The sequence below is a fragment of the Somniosus microcephalus genome, chromosome 8, assembly GCF_052327205.1.
Source record: "Somniosus microcephalus isolate GS21.2 chromosome 8, FLI_Smic_1.0, whole genome shotgun sequence".
Lineage (NCBI taxonomy): Eukaryota > Metazoa > Chordata > Chondrichthyes > Squaliformes > Somniosidae > Somniosus > Somniosus microcephalus.
The window spans coordinates 27,772,935-27,795,344 of record NC_140994.1 but is presented as its reverse complement, the minus strand read 5'-3'; the positions used below and the strand labels follow the sequence as shown (position 1 = coordinate 27,795,344).

General features: G+C 45.1%; 1 protein-coding gene across 1 annotated transcript in view; it reads right to left on the bottom strand.

Annotated features, from left to right (window-relative positions):
- Positions 1-22,410, bottom strand: part of pdzd8 (PDZ domain containing 8) — a 223,980-nt gene that overhangs the window by 106,042 nt on the left and 95,528 nt on the right. The window contains exon 3 of the mRNA XM_085994405.1: positions 5,895-5,997. Coding sequence (XP_085850531.1) covers positions 5,895-5,997 — 103 coding nt within the window. The remainder of the gene's footprint in view (positions 1-5,894; positions 5,998-22,410) is intronic.

The window sequence follows — 22,410 nt, the reverse complement described above, 5'->3', positions numbered from 1 at the left end:
CCAGCGATATTTCACGAGTAGTTTCTTGATGAATGATGAGATTTATAACAGTGGCTTTGTACTAACGTTTCATGATCTAACGAGATCATTGAAAGGTTTGTGCCACTGCACCCAGGTCCTCCTGTGCCCTCCTCTGCAATCTGCAACCAAGCTGATTTGATCTCCTGGGGAGGTCTCTTCCACCCATCAGAAGGGAAGAGGACCTCCCTGCATGCTGTGACTCCCTCCATAAGCATATGGAGGGAGTCATGGGAGAACCTGGGTGCAGCCTTGCACCTCTGTGCAGTCATTGTCAATGTTTGCAGCACCTCAATGCTGTAGAACACGGACAGCACAAACGTCAAATAAAAGTTGGGCATGGTCCCTTTAAGGCAACCAGCTGATGACGCGTCACGAATGACGTCACCAGACCCGCTTCCTCTAATTGGCCCGGGAAACGCGCTGGGCGGGCTTAACAAGCCCCATCAATGGAAAGTCATTTAACAGAGCAGGATGGAGCCAGCAGGGGGGCCACGACCCGCAGAGGTCAGCAAAATCCCGGCCATAGTGTCTCAACTCGATTTTAAGATGATGCCAATTACACAGATTGCGAATTCTGACTTCCAACACTATCAAGAGCCATTAAGTTCAACCAAATTTCTCTCACTTTCATAAATACTGTGTTTTAGTAAGATTTAAAGGAGATTTGAGAGATAACATGAGACACAAAACAGACAGGGAATTTACCAAAACTGGCAACAGATTTTCTGAATTTATACTTCAATAAAAAAGTTGTTGGGATAATTCACACCAAAGACATCCTCACAGAATTATACTTGAAGCTCTGGATTAGTTGGGAGTGAAAAGGTGCTAAAGCTACCAGCCAACACCAATGATCAAGGGTTCCTTTCCTGCCCAATATAATCTCTTGTTTTACAGCCCAATTCAACTTCACTCTGGAGATCCATTCTACTTTGACAGCTGATTTACCTTGCAGTGTTGACCCTGATGGCAGACTGTTATATTGCACAAGATCTGCACTAGTGCAGCTGAGGTCCTATAATCAAGGCCCATGTTGTCAGCCGCAAGCCAAATATAAAAGCGCCAGAACTTGCCAAAACCAGCTGCCAGGAAGACACAATTTTATCTATTTTTTTGGGGCCGTTGGTCTTAGCAAGTTCCAGGGATTTTACATTTGGCTTGAAGCCAGTTACCCAAGGCCCATGTTTCGGGAATCCAGCTGAGCAAGCCTACTCTGTAGTGTAAACCCACAGAGGCAGTGCTGTGGCGCCAAAACGTTCACTCTGTATCTCTGGTGGCGGAATGCTTTCTGCAGAGGTAAGCAACTACCACTGGAGGCACTGGTCATCGGGTTTACTTTGATTCTGGCCAATCCAGGCTGTGCTCTCAGTCCACTTGTACAGGCCATCAACGAGCCTTTGCCGTTACATACACCTTCCATCAGGAAAGATCCATGGCCAGAATGACGAGGCTGGAATTGTGACTCCGTAGTAGCCGATATTGCTTTACAGTTACAGTAATTGCCATCCAGACATACAATAAATTTTAACATTGGGAGAATCTGATCGGACCATCAGTTCTCTAAGAAGTATAAATAAGTTTAGAAAGTTTCCAAGCATCAAAAAGTGTCAGTTTGGCTCAGTGACGAGAACTCATCATCTCGGAGTCAGAAAGTTGTGGTTCAAGTCTCGCTCCAGAACTTCAGCATACGAGTCGAGGCAGACACTAGAGTACATTACTTGTGGTATTGTCTTTTGCTTGCTTCAATGGTTCAGGCGGATGTTGGAAGAGCCATTTTAATATTCAAAGCAGTTCTCCCGGGGTGTTAGCCAACATTCCTCCCTTAAGCAACATCATCAAATCATTCATCTCTCTGCTGTTTGTGGGATCTTGCCGTGCACAAAAGAATGGTTGCAGTATTTGCCTACATAGCAACAGACACTGTACGTGAAAGTAATTAATTGCGTGCAAAGTGCTTTGAGCTAGCTCGGAGCGATATGACGAGTTGCTATATAAACTCAAGTATTTATAGCTTTCTTTTAATCAACGGCTCGGTACCTTTTGAAACCTGGTCCACACTTTCTCGAGCAGATGTAAAGCGAAGAGATTGGGAGACTTTCACTCGGACGTAGTCTCACTTGGCTGAGTGTGCTTCGAGTGACTACACACCCCAATTACACTACAGGTTGCATCCAGGTCACTGCAGTGATAGCAAACACCATGGTGCAGCACTTGGGGGTTAAAGTAAGCGGTCAGATTTTATATTGCATTTCAATAAATTATGTATCCGAATAATTCAGTTAACTTGCAGCTTATAAATAATTCACTCCATTTGTATTATTGCTCATTATTAAATGTTTACTACTTTTTTAAAACAGATGCTCCATCACAGATTACTGAGGTAAAAGTGTGTGGTTTGCCCCGATTATGCAGTGCAGTGCATTACCACCACCTTTTATCACTCTCAACACAAATATTGTAATATAGATCAGCTGGACCATACTAAATGCTATCCATTTGATCATTTGGTGGACAGACTTCCTGCAACTGTAGCATTAAAATGCAGCATGTAATCTTAACCTTGGTGTGAATCCAGAATCACTACTTCAGGCCCCAGTGACCAGTATTCAAACTACAATCATTTCATTTAAGATGTTCCCGAGTTAATTTTTTTGTGACAGCACTAAATCCACCCATCCAAACACTTCAAACAACAAAAACAAAATTACAAATGAACCACGTCAAATAAAAAATTGATTTTGCCTAAACAAAGATAAGTATCACTCTTCTCATTTCCCTTCCCCAAAGCCAAAACAGCTCCCAGGATCTCAACTCCCAGAAAACAGAATGGACATAAGGAATGGGCTCAGACTGCGAATGTATTGCAAGCTAAATATTTAGATTAATACAGCAAAATGAAGTGGCTAAGGAAAAATTAAATCATAGCTTCTTCACACAAAAGCTGGCCTAATACAGGAAACTTTGTGATCTCCGGCACCGGCGTGTTGCCGATCTATCAAAACTGCCGGACATACAAAGTTAATGTTGAAGCATACGGAGGTTTTCATCTCCGTATCTGACAACAAACACTGTTGCTTAGCAACAGCTTCTAAAGAGTCAGCTGCAGCTGCAAGTGTCTCTAGCTGAAGCTGTTGCTATAGCTACAGACCTTGCAGTGCCTGACTGGGGAAAAAAAGAGAACTAAAAATACTTATAGAAAACGGCACCTGATTTTTTCCGTTAGATCGAGTATTCCAGACATACAACCTCTGGATAAACCAAAGTTTCCTGTACTTGGTACGGACCTCAATCGGGTAACGGAGACATAAGCCTCAAGTTGCTTAAGACAGTAAAGTTCAAACATGGCTCTAGTAGCACTTGGCCTCTGACCCATGGTAGTCCAGCCTTTGGTGTCCAGGCAATTTAGGTACCACACATTCTTAGATTTCTCATTTGCCGATTCATCCTGTTTGAATTTTGTGGGCCTGGAAGTTTGCAAAAGGCTTTTTTTAACACTGTTGCCTCATTAGTGGATCAGAACTCCAAATTCTGCTCGAATCAGCAACTTGAGATATATAAACATTAATGGGACCATGGATTTAAGCTTTATATGCTGCCTTCAAGGTTCCGTGGTACTTCTCTATCTGGCTCACAGAGAAACAACCTATATGCTCATCCAAAACTCGGATGCCCATATCCCAACTCGCACCACGTCCCGTTCACCCACCACCTGTGCTCGCTGACCTACAACTGGCTCCCGATCCGGCAGCGCCTCAATTTTAAGATTCTCATCCTTGTTTTCAAATCCATCCACGGCCTCACCCCTCCCCGTCTCTGTAATCTCCTCCAGCCCCACAACCCTCCGAGATCTCTGCGCTCCTCCAATTCTGGTCACTTGCACGTCCCCTATTTTAACTGCTCTACCATTGGCGGCCATGCTTTTAGCTGCCTCGGACCGAAGCTCTGGAATTCCCTCCCTCAACCTCTCCGCCTCTCTCTCCTGCTTTAAGACGCTCCTTAAAAACTTATCTCTTTGACCATCTATCCTAAAATCGCCTTATGTGGCTCGGTGTCAAATTTTGTTTGATAATCGCTCCTGTGAAGCGCCTTGGGATGTTTTACTACATTAAAGGCGCCATATAAATACAAACTGTTGTTCCTCCTCAAAATACAAAACAATTGATGCAAAAGAAGTCACACACATTATATATATATTTATATTATGAGATAATAGTGCACTACATTAAAAACTCATCTGGAAATGGGAAATTTTTCTTTGAAATAAAATATAAAGCTATCAAGTTTTTCCATTCAGTGCGAGGGGTGGGCAGTAAAAGCAATTATAGTGGGCAAGGTGTCATGCACATCCATATAAAAAACTAGCGTTTAAAAGAATTTCCATTAAAAGAACTTTGCTTTTGAAAGTTTAACGCTTAAGATGCTGCATTTGGTTCTGCAGCTGATTTTCTGGTACCATCCAAACTCCTGGAGAATTAATGGATGTTTGGAGATTTTAGAGACCTCTATTAGGTCACCCCTCCGCCTTGAAAAGAAAAAGGCTGAGGGGTGACCTAATAGAGGTCTTTAAAATTAGGAAAGGTTTTGATAGAGTGGATACAGAGAGAATGTTTCCATTTGTGGGGAAGAGCAAAACTAGAGGCCATCAATAGAAGATGGTCACCAAGAAATCCAACAGGAAATTCAGAAGAAATTTCTTTACCCAAAGAGTGGCGAGAATGTGGAACTCGCTACCACAGGGAGTGGTTAAAGCAAAAAGTATCGATGCATTTAAGGGGCGATTAGATAAGCATATGAGGGAGAAGGGAATAGAGGGTTATGCTGATAGATTTAGATGAGGAAAGATGGGAGGAGGCTCGAGTGGAGCATAAACGCCGGCATGGACTGGTTGGGCCGAATGGCCTGTTTCTGTGCCATATATCCCATGTAATCCTATGAGATTGCTTAAAGCACAGCAGTTAATTCTGATGACAAAAATACAGATTACGCTTCAAATGGAGATAACAGGACAACAAAATACTGTATTTAACGGGCTAGGACGAGAGAGCTGACAAACTCTCTGAGCCAGGCCCAGATAGCCCTCTGCTGGACAAAACATTCCGTGGACAAGACAAGACATTCAGATCACATGAAACAGCTCAATGCCACTTGTGCAGTGACAATGGTACAAGTCTCATACAGTCGACAAATTATGCCTCACAGTAAACAAACTAAAGGAGCAATGTTTCCCAGCTGTTGCAATATGTACGCAATATATTATAACAAAATCGCATTTCCATTAAGCTGCACTCTAGTTAGTGGGTCAGGGTCACCATTCTTAAAGTGGGTGGTCGGAGCAGACGGCAGCTGCAGGTTCCCACCCATTCGCAGCCTGACCCCATTTCACAAGCTGCCCATGGGATAGTAGTAGACACAACAGGCTCGCTACTGTGTCCCTCAATCCGACTGATCTGCCTGGATTGGTTGACAGCCGCATGACGCGACTTTAAAACCGAAAATACCCTCCACAGTAATGAACGTCAAATCTATCCTCCTTAAAAATCATGAAACTAAAAGCGTACCGCTTCTTTAAAACTCGGAGCTCAAGTGATCAGCATTTGCCAGTGATTATACGACCTATATACGAAGCACTGTGTTTCAATAGTTCTTGACAGCATGAATTATTAATGGTCTTGGTTCACTCAAGAGTGGAATTCACGTCGGTCCAGTCGGAGGGAACCTGGCAACCCGCACGTTCTCGGGTTTGTGTAGGACTGGGTATTTAATGTTTCTTTTGTTCAGTGTTACACAAAACTCTCCTGTTGACAATTCAAAAAAGAAACCAACAATAATAGACCTTTTCACTTCAGAACAGTAGTATTTGTAAATGAAGATACCGTTTTGATGGAGCTTCGAGATTTCTCTTTCCAAACTCCGGTGCTCAACTCCAGAGTGCAGTGAATGTGTTCAGTTCGGTCGTACAATCCCAGGATAAACAACCTAAAGAAAAGAGTAACGTGATTATTACTTTAAAAGGCTCAGATAGTCCACAATATATGCATAATACTTAATTATTGTTGATCTCTCAAAGCTTCTTTTACATTGGCTTTCATTTCCTGCACTGTTGGGAGTTACTGTTTGATTCCGTCCGGTACAAGAAATGGTAAATAGATCGTGCACTAAAAGGAGGAAAGACTTGCATTTATATAGCGCTTTTCACGACCTCAGGACGTCCCAAAGCACTTCACAGCCAATGAAGTACTTTTAGAAATACAGGGCAGGATTTTCATTGGGCCGTGGAGGCGGGCTTGGAGGCACGTGCGGGGTTAAAATCTCAAAATCGGGGGGGGGGGGGGGCGGCACGAACCCATCCCGCCCTCAACCCGCCTCCATGCCAGTTTCAAAGGAGGTGTATACCCGACCCGCACTTGGACCCGCCTCCCCGAGGCGGGAAGGGGATTAGTGTCAATTACAGTAAAGTTAACAGGCAGTTTTTAGCCTAATCCCTATTTTTATTGTTGAAGTGTGGGATTCCAAACAGCTCCAAACCACGCCAAGTTAGCGAGGCAGGCCGTCGGGCTGAAGGACTTGGAGGTTCGAGATGTCCGGTGTTCAGGTGAGTGATGGGTGCATGAGTGGAGAGGTAAGTGTGTTTGGTGTGTGTAAAGTGTTTAAAGAAGTTTTACTTACCTTTACAGCCTTCCTTCCTTCAGGTCTCAGGAATCCCTCATCTCACCGGCACAGAAAGCAGAATGGCCGCGAACTGTCAAAAGTTGCAGCATTCAGCTTTCTGTTCTGGAGAATTCTCTAATTCAGCCTGAGAGGAAGGAATTAACTTGGGGTACAGATTGTCAGTATTTGACAGCTTCAAACAGCTGTCAAACGCTGATATTTCATCTGTCAAAAGCTCTTGACAGATGAAATTTCAGTCTGTGACATCACCTGTTGCCGAGTGGCCCTTAATTGGCCTGCTGAGCCCACTGGGCAGGCTCAACAAGGTCAATCAAGTGAAAATCGCGTGGGCTGGCCACAACTCGATGGAGGCGGGACTACAACCCCAAAAGTTGTAGTCCTGCCTCCTCAATGAAAATCCAGCCCACAGTCACTGTTGTAACATAGGAAACGTGACAGCCAGTTCATTACATGCAATTCAGGGCTGAACAAAATACACAGATTTCAGTGAAATTCAATTGAATTCTTATTGCTCCTCGCAGCATCAAAAATAATAAATTAAACAAACGTAGCCCCTAATATGGCCGAGCTTCACTTTACTGGATAGTATTCGCTGAACTGATGGGCTGTAACCTTAGGCAGAGAGGTATCTCCCCGTATGACCGTGTCTCATTAATTCGACACCGAAAGTATCTGATCTATCACTGGGCAAAAACTGGTAAACGTGTACTATTCCTCAAGCCTGACACTGCTTAAATAAAAGATTGACAATGATGTACACAGATGCCTTGGGGTAAGAAAAGGTCACTTTAGATGTCCTTATTCACTAGATATGAATCCTGTTCCAACCTCACTGGAAGAGGTCAGTCTCTGGAATGCAAGTCTCTGATGCCCTCTAGTGAGCAACCACCAAACTGCAGCACACTGTACTGGAAGAAAGCTTCAAGCAACTTGTCATAATATTGGCCCAGAAATTCGGGTCTCCATGGGTGAGTCCGATGGAAGTGCCGGTTTCGTGCATGCGCGGGAAACCGGCACTTCCGTTCCTCTGAACGAAGGGGTTCAGAGGTCGAACGCGTGCGCAGTGGAGTCTGCGCGTACGCTTTGAACTTACGGTTTTTTTGGGGGGTTTTTTTTAGTTTTTTTTTTTAAAAACAGGTTTTTCCGTGAGGGTAAGTCTTTAGAATTTAGAAATTTAAAAAGCAGGCATAAGGCCTGCTTTTTACAAGGTAAGTGGTCAATTAATTAAAATTAAAACATTTTTTCCACAGGTTTATTATTTTTAAATACTTTAAAGCAAGGTAAGTTTATTTTTAGCTGTTAGAATATTTTTAAAAAATTCTCAAAAATTTAAATTATTGTTTAAAATAGTTATTTAATGTAATTTATAGTTTATTTTAAAAATGTGATGTTTTTAAAAAAAAAAATTATTTGAAGGTTTACTGCTATTTTGGGGCCGTAGTATTTATAAGTCTTGACAGCTCTTCCTGTCAAGACTTATGAATGGGCTTTTCCCTCCTCCGATTGGCTGCCCATGGCCCACGTGATCCCAGGGGACGCATCGAACTAACTGCGCCCCTGGGGCACGCAAGCACTGCGCGCCGGCAGCTGGGCCAGACCCCGGATCGGAATTCCACGGGGCCCTACAGCTCAACGACCGGCGCGCAAGGTAAGTGCAGGTCGGGGGCTTACACCCGCGGGAAGCCCCCGACCCGAATTTCTGGGCCATTGTCTTGAATGTACAAAGACATCCCCAAGGTGCTTTACAGAGAAGTAAAGGAGCAGACACTGAACCTTTGCAGGAGGGCTGGGAGAGGTGACCGAAAGCTTGGTCAAAGAGATGGGTTGTGAGAAGACTTTAAAGATAGAGATGGGGGTCTGGAACGCACTGCCTAAAAGGGTGGTAGAGGCAGAGACCCTCATCACATTTAAAAAGTACTTGAAGTGCTGTAACCTATAAGGCTATGGCACTTGGTCCGTAGCCTTGTAGGTTATGGCACTTCAAGTGCATATCCAAGTACTTTTTAAAGACTTTAAAGATAGTTAGAGTGGTGGATGGGTTTCAGGAGGGAGTTGTAAGAGAGTAGACTTAGCTGAAGGCTCGGACGACAAAAGTGGGAGGGGAGACATGCTGGAGACCAGAACCAGGGGCCAGAGAGGGCAGATGGGGATATAAAGCTAGAGAGGGCTGCAAAAGTCAGGTTCCCTGCCTCGCCGCTATCTGCCTGTGTAATCCAAAGGCCCCTTTTGGATCTGCATATGGGCTGTCGCTCTTGATCCGAGCCTCCAATTACCACTTCTCTGTTTCTGTCATTTCTGGGCTCTACTCTCTCATCCTCTTTATCTCATTCAGCCATGCCTCCTTTTACCTCTCTTCTCCAGTACCATGCCTCTCTTGATCACTCCACTCACTCAACATTGCTCCTTAGCCTACCTTCTCTTTGGCTGCCATTCCAGGCTTGTGCTGATCTTAAATAAGCCCATGGCCTTACTCAGAACCTCCATTGGTATTCTCCAGCTTGCTCATCAACCTTCGATTGTCTATCACTCGGAGGTTTCTCTCCCAACCCTCTGCAAGTTCAACTCTTCCATGAAATCCATCTGTCGCTCTTAACCCTGACCCCACTCAGTGACCTTCCTGACCGTATGTTTGTAGAATCATAGAAATTTACAGCACAGAAGGAGGCCATTCGGCCCATCTTGTCCGCGCCGGCCGACAAAGAGCTCTCCACCCTAATCCCACTTTCCAGCTCTTGGTCTGTAGCCTTGCAGGTTTCGGCACTTCAAGTGCATATCCAAGTACTTTTTAAATGTGATGAGGGTCTCTGCCTCTACCACCCTTTCAGGCAGTGAGTTCCAGACCCCCACCACCCTCTGGGTGAAAAAGATTTCTCAACTCCCCTCTAAACCTCCGACCAATTACTTAAAATCTATGCCCCCTGGTTATTGACCCCTCTACTAAGGGAAATAGTTCCTTCCTATCCACTCTATCTAGGCCCCTCATAACTTTATACACCTCAATAAGGTCTCCCCTCAGCCTCCTCTGTTCCAAAGAAAACAGCCACAGCCTATCCAAACTTTCCTCATAGCTAAAATTCCCCAGCTCAGGCAACATTCTCATAAATCTCCTCTGCTACCCCCTCCAGTGCAATCACATCCTTCCTGTAATGTGGTGACCAGAACTGCACGCAGTATTCTAGCCGCAGCCTAACTAGTGTTTTATACAGTTCAAGCATAACCTCCCTGCTCTTATATTCTATGCTTCGGCCAATAAAGGCAAGTATCCCGTATGCCTTCTTAATCGCCTTATCTACCTGTCCTGCTACCTTCAGGGATCTGTGGACATGCACTCCAAGGTCCCTCTGATCTTCTGCACTTCTCAGTGTCCTACCATTTATTGTATATTCCCTTGCCTTGTCAGCCCTCCCCAAATGCATTATCTCACACTTCGCCAGATTGAATTCCATTTGCCCACCTGACCAGTCCATTGATATCTTCCTGCAGTCTGCAGCCGCTGCCTTCATCATCAACCACACGGCCAATTTTTGTATCATCTGCAAACTTCTTAATCATACTTCCTACATTCAAGTCCACAAAAAGCAGAGTACCCAGTACTGAGCCCTGCGGAACCCCAATGGAAACAGCCTTCCAGTCACAAAAACACCCTTCAACCATGACCCTTTGTTTTCTGCCTCTGAGCCAATTTTGGATCCAACTTGCCACTTTGCCTTGGATCCCATGGGCTTTTACTTTCGTGACCAGTCTGCCATGCGGGACCTTATCAAAAGCCTTGCTAAAATTCACAGACTACATCAAACGCACTACCCTCATGGACCCTCCTCGTTACCTCCTCAAAAAATGCACTACCCTCATTGACCCTCCTTGTTACCTCCTCAAAAAATTCAAATCAAGTTAGTCAGACACGACCTTCCCTTGACAAATCCATGTTGACTGTCCCTGATTAATCCGTGTCTTTCTAAATGAAGATTTATCCTGTCCCTCAGAATTTTGTCCAATAATTTTCCCACCACCGAGGTTAGACTGACTGGCCTGTAATTACTCGATCTATCCCTTTCTCCCTTTTTAAACGGTACCACGTTCGCAGTCCTCTGGCACCACACCTGTAGCCAGAGAGGATTGGAAAATGATGGTCAGAGCCTCTGCTATTTCCTCTCTTACTTCTCTTAACAGTCTGGGATACATTTCATCCGGGCCTGGGGATTTATCCACTTTTAAAGCTGCTAAACCCCTTAATACTTCCTCTTTCACTATGTTTATTTCATCTAATATTTCACACCCCTCCTCCCCGATTACAATGTCTGCATCGTCCCTCTCTTTTGTGAAAACAGACGCAAAGTATTCATTAAGAACCATACCCATGTCTTCCGCTTCCACACACAGGTTACCTTTATGGTTCCTAATAGACCCTACTCTTGCTTTAGTTATCCTCTTGCTCTTAATGTATTTATAAAACATCTTTTGATTTTCCTTGCCAATATTTTTTCATGCCCTCTCTTTGCTTTCCTAATTTCCTACCTCCGTGTGAACACTGAAAATTACACTCTTTGCTCCGACACCATTCCTCACCATTTCAAACATCGTCATCATCGCCTCCCCACTTTCAAAAGTGGATACACTCAACACCTTTCTATCCTTTCCAATACCAGCCCATTTCCAACTTTTCTTTGCTCTCTCAGATTCCATACCCCTCTCTCCCAAAACTTCCTATGCTAATCCTTTCACTGCACAGAGATTGCCAAAGGCACAAATGACATTTTCTGTAAATGTAACTGCAGTGCGTTTTACATCCTTGCCCTCAACCTCTGAACATCTCCCATCGACTCCCCCTATTGTCCGGCTCCCTGCAAACTGCCCTCCACTTCTACCTGCTTGAGCGTAACCAGTGCATGGCCAAGAAAAGCTTTCCTTCTCACCACTGAACTATCACTCTGGAGTCTCCCAAGGATCCATCCTTGACTTGTCTCCTCGTCTACATGCTGCCCCTTCATGACATTATTCACAGGTGTGGTGTCAGCTTCCATATGTATCCAACTTTTGGTCATCTCTAGATTTGATTTCGGCACTGCCCTTCTTGCCAACCTCTCATCCTCCGTACTCTAACTTGCTCAAATCTCAGCTGCTTGTAACCTGTCCTTCACGAAGACACATTTGCCTATTACCCCTGACTTCACTGACTTACAAAGGCGCCCTTGTCCCCCAATGCAGTGAATTTATGATAGACATCTTGAAATACCTCTATGGCCTTGGCACGACCCATCCCTGAATCCTTTTCCAGCCATACATCTTCTAGACTCCAATCCTGTGCTTCCAGTCTGATGTACATCTCCCACTCACGCCACTCCAACTTTTATAGCAGATCCATTAGTTGCCTCAGGCCCACTCTCTGCAATTTCTCCCTAAATCCACATGCCTCTTCATTGCTGTCTCCACCTCTAAAAATCCTTCTCAAAATCCATCCTTTCGACCAAGCTTTCAGTCATCCCTTCTAAATCTATTTTTCAAAATCCCAATCACTAGAAGTACAGTGTCTACTAATGTGACAGAGTGATATTAACGTTCGCAGTGATACAAGTGCTCGCATTGTGATCTTCAGTGATTCTGTCCTGCCATTTGGTGCATGTTGCTCCAACTCCTTCACACTGTCAGGCACCTTAACTCCTCAACCCTGTCCCCAATATCAGTAATGAAAACAGAAAAGGAGTGTTTGGGGCCCTGGACAGTGGGAAGGAAAGAGGTAAAAGGGCATGTGTTGCATCTCCTGCGCTTGCATGGGAAGGTGCCGTGGGAAGGAGAGGGGGTGTTGGGGGTGATTGAGGAGTGGACCAGGGTGTCGCAGAGGGAGCGGTCCCTGCGGAGTGCTGAAAGGGGAGGCGAGGGGAAGATGCGTTTGGTGGTGGGATCATGCTGGAGGTGGCGGAAATGGCGGAGGATGATCCGTTGAATGTGGAGACTGGTGGGGTGAAAGGACTGAGGGCATAGTCTAACAATTAGAGCCAGACCTTTCAGGAGTGAAATAAGGAAACACTTCTACACACAAAGGGTGGTAGAAGTTTGGAACTCTACTCCGCAAATGGCAATTGATGCTAGGTCAATTGTTCATTTTAAATCGGAGACCGATGATCTTTTTGTCAACCAAAGGTATTCAGAGATATGGGCCAAAGGCAGGTATATTGAATTAGGCCTCAGATCAGCCATGATCCCACTGAATGGCAGAACAGGCTCGAGGGGCTCAATGACCTACTCCTGTTCCTATGTTTGTATGTTCCTATGTTCCTAAAGGTGAGGACAAGGGGAATCCTATCGTGGTTCTGGGAGAGAGAGGAAGGGGTGAGAGCAGAAGTGCGGGAAATGGGACGGATATGGTAGAGGGGAATCCTCGGTTGAGGAAAAAGACTCTTCAGAAGCACTAGTATGGAAGGTGGCATTGTCAGAACAGATACGACTGAGACGGAGAAACCGGGAAAATGGAATAGAGTCCTTACAGGAAGCAGGGTGGGAGGAAGTGTCGTCCAGGTAGCTGTGGGAGTCAGTGGGCTTATAGTGGATGTTTGTCGATAGACTATCCCCAGAAATGGAGACAGAGAAGTCGAGGAAGGGAAGAGTCGGAGATGGACCATGTGAAGGTGAGGGAAGGGTGGAAATTGGAAACAAAAAGTGAATTAAATTTTCTAGTTCAGGGCGAGAACAGGAAACAGCACTGATACAGTCATCAGAGTAGCGGAAAAAGAGGTGAGGGAGGGGACCCAAGTAAGACTGGAACAAAGAATGTTCCACATGTCCCATGAAAAGGCCAGCATAGCTAGGGCCCATGCAGGTACCCATAGCAAAACCTTGAATTTGGAGGGAGTGAGTGGAGTCAAAGGAGAAGTTGTTCAATGTGAGAACAAGTTCAGTCAGGCGGAGGAGGGTGGTGGTGGATGGGGACTGGTCAGGCCTCTGTTCAAGGAAGAAGCGGAGCGCCCTCAGGCCATCCTGGTGGTGGCTGGAGGTGTAGAGGGATTGTACGTCCAGTGAAAAGGAGACGGTTGGGGCCAGGAAACTGGAAACCGTTAAAATGTTGGAGGGCGTCGGAAGAGTCACGGATGTAGGTGGGAAGAGACTGGACAAGGGGAGAAAAGATAAGAGTCGATATAGGAAGAAATCAGTTCCATGAGGCAAGAACAGGCTGAAATGATGAGTCTACCAGGGCAGTCCTGTTTCTGGATCTTGGGAAGGAGGTGGAACGGTAGTGTAGTGGTAATGTCACTAGACTAATGATCCAGAGATTAGTTCAAATCCCACCACAGCAGCTGGGGAATTTAAATTCAGTTAATTAAATAAATCTGGACTAAAAAGCTAGTATCAGTAATGGTAACCATGAAACTATCGGATTGTCGTAAAAACCCATCTGGTTCACTAATGACCTTTCGGGAAGGAAATCTGCCGTCCTTACCTGGTCTGGCCTACATGCGAGTCCTGGGCCGGCGACAGCCCTGACGAAGGAAAAACCTATTTGACCTCGTCCTCGCCAATCTACCTGTCGCAGATGCATCTGTCCATGACAGCTTTGGTAGCAGTGACTACCACAGTCATTGTCGAGACGCCTTCACACTGAGAACACCCTCCATCGTGTTGTGTGGCACTACCACCATGCTAAATAGGATAGATTCAGAACAGATCTAGCAGCTCAAAACTGGGCATCCATGAGGCACTGTGGACCCTCAGCAGCAGCAGAATTGTATTCTACCACAATCTGTAACCTCATGGCCTGGCATATCCCTCACCCTACCATTACCATCAAGCCAGGGGACAAACCCTGGCTCAATAAGGAGTGTAGAAAAGCATGCCAAGAGCAACACCAGGTGTACCTAAAAATGAGGTGCCAATGTGGGGAGACTACAACACAGGACTACTTGCATGCTAAAAAGCGGAAGCAGCATGCTATAGACAGGGCTAAGTGATCCCACAATCAATGGATCAGATCAAAGCTCTGCAGTCCTGCCACATCGTGAATGGTGGTGGACCATTAAACAACTAACGGGAGGAGGAGGCTCCATGAATATCCCCATCCTCAATGATGGTGAAGCCCAGCACATGAATGCAAAAGGCAAGGCTGAAGCGTTTGCAACCATCTAAAGCCAGAAGTGCCGAGTGGATGATCCCTATTGGCCTACTCCCGAGGTCCCCACCATCACAGAAGCCAGTCTTCAGCCAATTCGATTCAATTCACGTGATATCAAGAAACGGCTGAGCGCACTGGATACAGCAAAGGCTGTGGGCCCCGACAACATCCCGGCTTGTGCTCCAGAACTAGCCGGGCCTCTAACCAAGCTGTTTCAGTACAGCTACAACACTGGCATCTATCCGACAATGTGGAAAACTGCCCAGGTATGTCCTGTCCACAAAAAGCAGGACAAATCCAACCCGGCCAATTACCGCCCAATCAGTCTCCTCTCAATCATCAGCAAAGTGATGGAAGGTGCCATCGACAGTGCCATCAAGCGGCACTTACTCACCAATAACCTGCTCACTGATGCAGTTTGGGTTCCCGACCTCATTACAGCCAAACATGGACAAAGGAACTGAATTCCAGAGGTGAGGCGAGAGTGACTGCCCTTGGCATCAAGGCAGCATTTGACCAAGTGTGGCATCCAGGAGCCCTAGTAAAACTGAAGTCACTGGGAATTGTGGGGGGCTCCACTGGCTGGAGTTATACCTAGTACAAAGGAAGGTGGTTGAAGGTCAATCATCACAGCCCCAGGACATCATTGTAAGAGTTCCTCAGGGCAGTGTCCCAGTCCCAACCATCTTCAGCTGCTTCATCAATGACCTTCCCTCCAACAGGAGGTCAGAAATGGGGATGTTCGCTGATGACTGCAGTGTTCAGCGCCATTCACAACTCCTCAGATAATGAAGCAGTCCATGCCCGAATGCAACAAGACCTAGATGACGTTCAGGCTTGGGCTGATAAGTAGCAAGTAACATTCGTGCCACAGAAGTGCCAGGCAATGACTATCTCCAACAAGCGAGAGCCTAACCACCGCCCATGACACTCAACGGCATTACCATCGCCGAATCCCCCACCATCAACATCCTGACCAAAAACTTAACTGGACCACCACAAATACTGTGGCAACAAGAGGTCAGAGGCTAGGTATTCTGCGGCGTGTGTCTCACCTCCTGACTCCCCAAAGCCTTTCCACCATCTACAAGGCACAAGTAAGAAGTGTGATGGAATACTCTCCACTTGCCTGGATGAGTGCAGCTCCAACAACACTCAAGAAGCTCGACACCATCCAGGACAAAGCAGCCCGCATGATTGGCACCCCATCCATCACCTTAAACATTCACTCTCTCCACCACCAGCGTACCGTGACTGCAGTGTGTACCATCTGCAAGATGCACTGCAGCAACTCGCCAAGGCTTCTTCGGCAGCACCTCCCAATCCCGCGACCTCTTCCACCTAGAAGGACAAGGGCAGCAGGCGCATGGGAACACCACCACCTCAAAGTTCCCCTCCAAGTCACCATCCATCCTGACTTAGAAGTATATCGCAGTTCCTTCATCGTCACTGGGTCAAAGCCCTGGAACTCCCTCCCTAACAGCACTGTGGGAGTACCTTCACCACACGGACTGCAGCGGTTCAAGGCGGCAGCTCACCGCCACCTTCTCAAGGGCAATTAGGGATGGGCAGTAAATGCTGGCCTTGCCAGCGATGCCCAGATCCCATAAATGAATTTTAAAAAAGCTGGCTCTACCCCCTCTCCTTCCCACAGCACTTTCCCGTGCAAGCGCAGGAGACGCAACACCTGCCCCTTTACCGCCTCTCTTCCCACTGTCCAGTGCCTCAAACACTCCTTCCAGGTGAAACAGCAATTTACTTGTACTTCTTGCAAGTTATCAACTCGCCAAGGCTTCTTTGGCAGCACCTCCCAAACCTGCGACCACAACCACCTAGACGGACAAGGGCAGCAGGCGCACGGGAACACCATCACCTGCAAGTTCCCCTCCAAGTTACACACCATCCTGACTTAGAAATGTATTGCCGTTCCTTCATCGTTGCTGGGTTAAAATCCGGGAACTCTCTCCCCAACAGCACTGTTGGGAGTACCTTCACCACACGGACTGCGGAGGTTCAAGGTGGCAGCTCACCACCACTTTCTCGAGGGCAATTAGGGATGGGCAAGAAATGCTGGCCTTGCCAGTGACGCCCACATCCCAGGAACGAACAAAAAAAAAATACTGTATTCGCTGCTCACGATGTGGTCTCCTCTACATTGGGGGGACCAAACGCAGATTGGGTGACCGCTTTGCAGAACACCTCCGTTCAGTCCGTAAGTGTGACCCTGAGCTTCCGGTCGCTTGTCACTTTAATTCTCCGCTCCACTCCCTCTTGGTCCTCGGCCTCTGACAATGCTCCAACGAAGCTCAAGGTAAGCTCGAGGAACAGCACCTCATCTTTCGATTAGGCACTTTACAGCCTTCTGGACTCATCACTGAATTCAACAATTTCAGACCATAACCTCTGCCCCTATTTTTTCCACATCGCAGCTGTTGATGATTCTGCCATTCCCATTTACACCTCTTCTAGACTCATCTTTTGTTTCTTTACTTGTCCCATTACCATCTCTTTTTGCTTTGCACAATCATCCCTTTTGTCTTTTAATCTCTCCCGCCTTCCATCCAATCACAGACCTTCCCTCCCCCCTTTCCTCGCCCCTGCACTTGCTTAAAATTTGTTACATCGCTAACTTTTTCCAGTTCTGACGAAGGGTCATCGACCTGAAATGTTAACTCTGTTTCTCTTTCCACGGATGCTGCCTGACCTGCTGAGTCTTTCCAGCATTTTCTGTTTTTAGTTCAGATTTCCAGCATCCGCAGTATTTTGCTTTTGTATTAGTCCCCGATATCAGTACATGATTTAAACCAAATCATTCTAAGAACAGCAAATGCAGTAGATAGAGGGAGAAGGATAACTGCAACTTTTGCAGGGCGGGGGGGGGGGGAAAGGATAATTTGATTGTTTTCAGGGCACAATTCATAATATTTGCCCAGCTCCTTGCACCTTCTTGCGAATCACAGCTCTGGAAAAAGATGTGAAATGGCTGGAAAGTGCTATTAACCTGCACTTTACCTGCTCACGCTGCACAGATAAGTAGTCACATAATTGAGAAGTAATTTCAAAAACAACTGTTTACACACAGACCCAGAAAAAGACTGTGTCCTTCCTCCCTGAGCACTGTGGAGAAATGGAAACCTGAAACCTTCACTATATAACCTTGGGCGTTACTTTGCGACATCAGGAAAACTGCAGAAAGAGAATAAAGTAATAGTATCATCAGATGAATGAACAGGACAACACATCAACATTTGCAGGTGACAACAAACTAGGGGGGTATAACTAACACTGAGGAAAAATGCAACAGAATACATGATGACATTAGAAAACTTGCAGACTGGGCAGTTAAGTGGCAAATGAACTTTAACATAGATAAATGTGAAGTGATGCACTTTGGTAGGAAAAATAGAAACATTACCTACACCTTAGAAAATAAGAAACTGAATGTGGCAGAAGAGGAAAGGGATCTAGGGATACAGGTGAGCCAATCATTAAAAACAGCATCATTGGTCAGCAAAGCAATTAAAAATGCTCAAAGCTCTGGGATTTATTTCTAGGGGTATAGAATTCAAAAGTACGTTAAACTTGTATAGGACCCTGGGCAGGCCGCACATAGAGCACTGTGCACAGTTCTGGTCTGCATACTATAAAAAGGATATAGAAGCACTGGAGAAAGTGCTAAAAAGATTTACAAGGACGATACCAGACTGAGAAATTACAGCTATCGGGAAAGATTGAACTGGTTGGGCTAAGAAGACTTAGAGGTGACCTGATAGAGGTCTTTAAAATTATGAATGGGTTGGACAAGGTAGATGTGGAGAGAATGTTTCCACTTGTGGGAGAATCCAAAACTGGGGGCCATGAATACAAAATAGTTCCTAATAAATAGAAATGGTGAGAAATTACTTCACTCAGAGTGGTTAGAATGTGGAACTTGCTACTACAGGAAGTGGTTGAGGCAAATAGCTTAGATGCTTTCAAAAGGAAACTAGACGAGTACATGAGAGAAAAGGGAATAGAAAGATATATTGAAAGGTCGATGGAATGGGAGGAGACTCGTGTGGCGGATAAACACCAGCACAGACTGGTTGGGTTGAATGGCCGGTTTCTGTGCGGTTTATATTCTATGTGATGTTATGTAATTAACTTACAGAAAAAATAAGCATTAGGGAAGAAGTCAATCATACTAACCAGATAAATGGAAACAAATGTCGAGAGGGAAAGAGGGGAAGCAAGCAAAATAAATTCAATCAGTAAAAAGATAAAGGAACAGAACGCAGCACGGAAATAGGACAAAAGATAACCAAGAAGGAAAACAGCCAGACTTTAAAAAAATATATACGGAGAGCTTCTGCTTTATTGCTCGACGACTGGATTTGTGTTTTCTGATGTCCTCTTGTGGCCCTTTCGAGTACATCCGAAGAAAACTTTACTGCGTGTAGATGCCCTCTAGTGGATATATTGCACATAGGACATTCAAGAAAGATAAACTTGCATTTAGTGCTTCATCATGCGTCTCAGGACATGCCAAAGTGTTTCATATACAATGAATTACTTTGACATGCTGTATAGGTGAGTGGATCAGCCATTTTATGCGCAGATAGCTCCCACAAATATCAATGAGATGAATGACCTGTTTATCTCATTTTGAGTGGTCTTTGTTGAAGAAGAAATGCTGGCTGGGACACCTGAACAACTCCCTGCTGTACTCTGCATAGTGCCATGGGATCTTTAGCATTCAACTGACCAGATAGAGACTCAGTTTAACACCACTCCTGGAGGACAGTGCTCTCAACAATGGAGGACTCCCTCAGTACGGTACTAGGTGCGTCAGCCTACTTTATGTACTCAAGTCCTGGAGTGGGACTTGAACCCGTGACCTCACTCAAGGATAACACTGCTACCCGACATACTATACATAAACATCAAGCCATTTTCTGCATGTACTATACTATGCAACGAGCCCCAAAATGAACAATGCATTGTATTTTGCAACTTTAAAGTCAATCTGGTTTAATTAAAATGGATCACTGCAGTGCTCTGGTCACGTAGGTGAATTGAAGGTTAATAGAATTAATGGAGAGAATTAGATTATTATTTACTGAAGGAGCAATTATTCATTTTCAACAGGGACCATTATTCCCATCACTCTGGATGGCTTTCCCTCCCTCCAGGTTAGCTGTGGAGACAGATGTCATAGCGAGTCTCACATCTGTCACTGCTCTATTCCCGGACAACAGAGGCAGGAACGTCACAACTGCAGCCTGCTCAACCCAGCCAGATTCAAACTGCAGTTCGAGTAGGGGAAGCAGAAGCACTCGTTTAAATAATATAATTCAATAGCTCTTGTTGACAGACCTTTAGTGGTAGAATCAGACGGTTAGTGACTTCATCACAAATAATGCAATTGGGAATAACTTAATAAACCGCTGGTGTATGCTCAGTTTCCAGATTTCTCAAACTCTACCGACATTAAAAAAAAACTGCTCATCATTCAACATGAAATGAAGTTGGGCCGACTCAATTCAGTGTTTGGTGGTGGGTGGGGGTGGGGTAACGAGAACCAGATTCGGCTCACAGCGCCCAAGTAATACAGGAAGTATTTCAAAAAATAAATCCTCCTGACTCGGCCTCAGAGCACCTGATTTTCTCAGCCTGGGCTATTTTCATTCTTGCCTCACCCACTTTGACTGGAGTGGAGGTTTCCCATGCTGCCATCGCTGTGGGATGCACCATCTGGCAGGAGTTAGGAGGGAAAACCAGGGAGCTGACTCATGTTTATTATCAGGGGGAACACAATGGGAAGGCCCAAGAGGGAATATGCCGCGTCTAAAACGCAGACAGAAATCTGTATTCCTGTTTTCATAATTAAATTGTGGAGCATTTACAAACACAGAGTTAAAACATAACTTAAAATCAATCAGGATTTCGAAGAACTGCAAATATTGTGAAACACATGAAAGACTGCTTTTTGGTTAAATCACTTAATAATAAGGGGGAGAGGACATAGCATTAAGACAAAAGAACATTTCCCCTGTTGAACTAAACTTGAAATGGTATACTGTGTTTACTGATGTTCGGATAAGAGGTGAATGCACAAGTAAAACCATTTTAAAAGCAGAGTATTGTTGTATGAGAGATTTCCTTTGAATAGTGATAGGTACAGTAATTTTTTTTTTTAATGAATGGGAATTGACTGCAGCAAGGTCCTTGCTGACATTCTAATTTTGAGGTGGCTTTGTCTGATATTTAGATCATGTAAAAGCACAAGAAACAACAAGGATGAAAAAAGGCCATCAAGCCCATCCCTCTCAGGCACCCACATACCCCAACTTGCCCATTATTTTGAACATATTTAATATTCTTGGCTCCACAATCCTGTCTGGCAGATTATGCCAATCCTTTAATCACAATTTCAATAAAGAAGTCCTTACTTATAACGACTTTACTTTTCACTAATTTAAATCTATGTCCTCTGGTCTTACATTCCTAGCTTAGGTCTGATTTATTGTGTCTATCCCATTTAACATATCCTCATGAGGGCCTGTTTAACCACCTTCTGTCTAGACTATATACAATTTACACAAGTTTAGTTGCAGTGCAAAGTAATATCTACTTTCCACTGACATCAAACTTACGTAGTGTAAATCTGAAATTAGAACCCAACCTGACTAAACAGTGAAGCGGAGAGAGACTCCCCTCCCTATCTCTAATCTCCTTCAGCCCCGCCCACCCCCACCCCGAGATATCTGCGCTCCTCTAATTCGGTCCTCTTGAGGATCCCTGATTATAATCGCTCAACCATCGGTGGCTGTGCCTTCTGTTGCCTCAGCCCTAAGTTCTGGAATGCCCTGCCTAAACCACTCCACCTCTCTACCTCTTTCCTCCTTTGAGATGCTCCGTAAAACCTACCTCTTTGACCAAGCTTTTGGTCATCTGCCCTCATTTCTCCTAATGTGGCTCGGTTGGTGTCAAATTTTTGTCTGATAATACTCCTGTGAAGCGTCTTGGGACGTTCTATTACCTTAAAGGTGCTATATAAATACAAGTTGTTGTTGTTGATGACTCGCCTCCAGGGAGTCTCACTCTCCTCATCTCTGGTCAGGTCAGGCTCCAACTCCAGATTAAGCCCGCTTTCATACTATAGCTTGGGTGCGAAGCAAGCACTCTAGTTATCTGTAGTGTAAAAGTGCTTAAGAGATGAGGCCCAGGTTCAGGTGCAAGGTTGGCAACATGCTGAGTGTAGGACAGTGTATAATATAATTGGTTAACAGCATGGTATAAGTAAAGGGCATCATGAGATAATTAGCACAGAGGCTTAAAGTAAAGGAAGAAGTGTAGAAACCACAGGCATACATTGGGTGTGACTAGGCAGAAAGCTCAGAACAGCCAGTGAGAAACAATAAAAAAGACGAATACAGAAGGCAGCACTGTATTATCTGTGTATTATCAATTTATTCTGTGTGATACAGACTCAAACATGGTTTAGATTAGGTCGTTAGGATTCTACAAGCCAAAGCAAGAGAGATCTGTTGTAAAGTTTACAGCAATTTACAAAGAAAGGCAGATTTCAAAGGATCTGTGTAAGGAATTATGGCCTAGTTTGGAGATGGCATGACTGG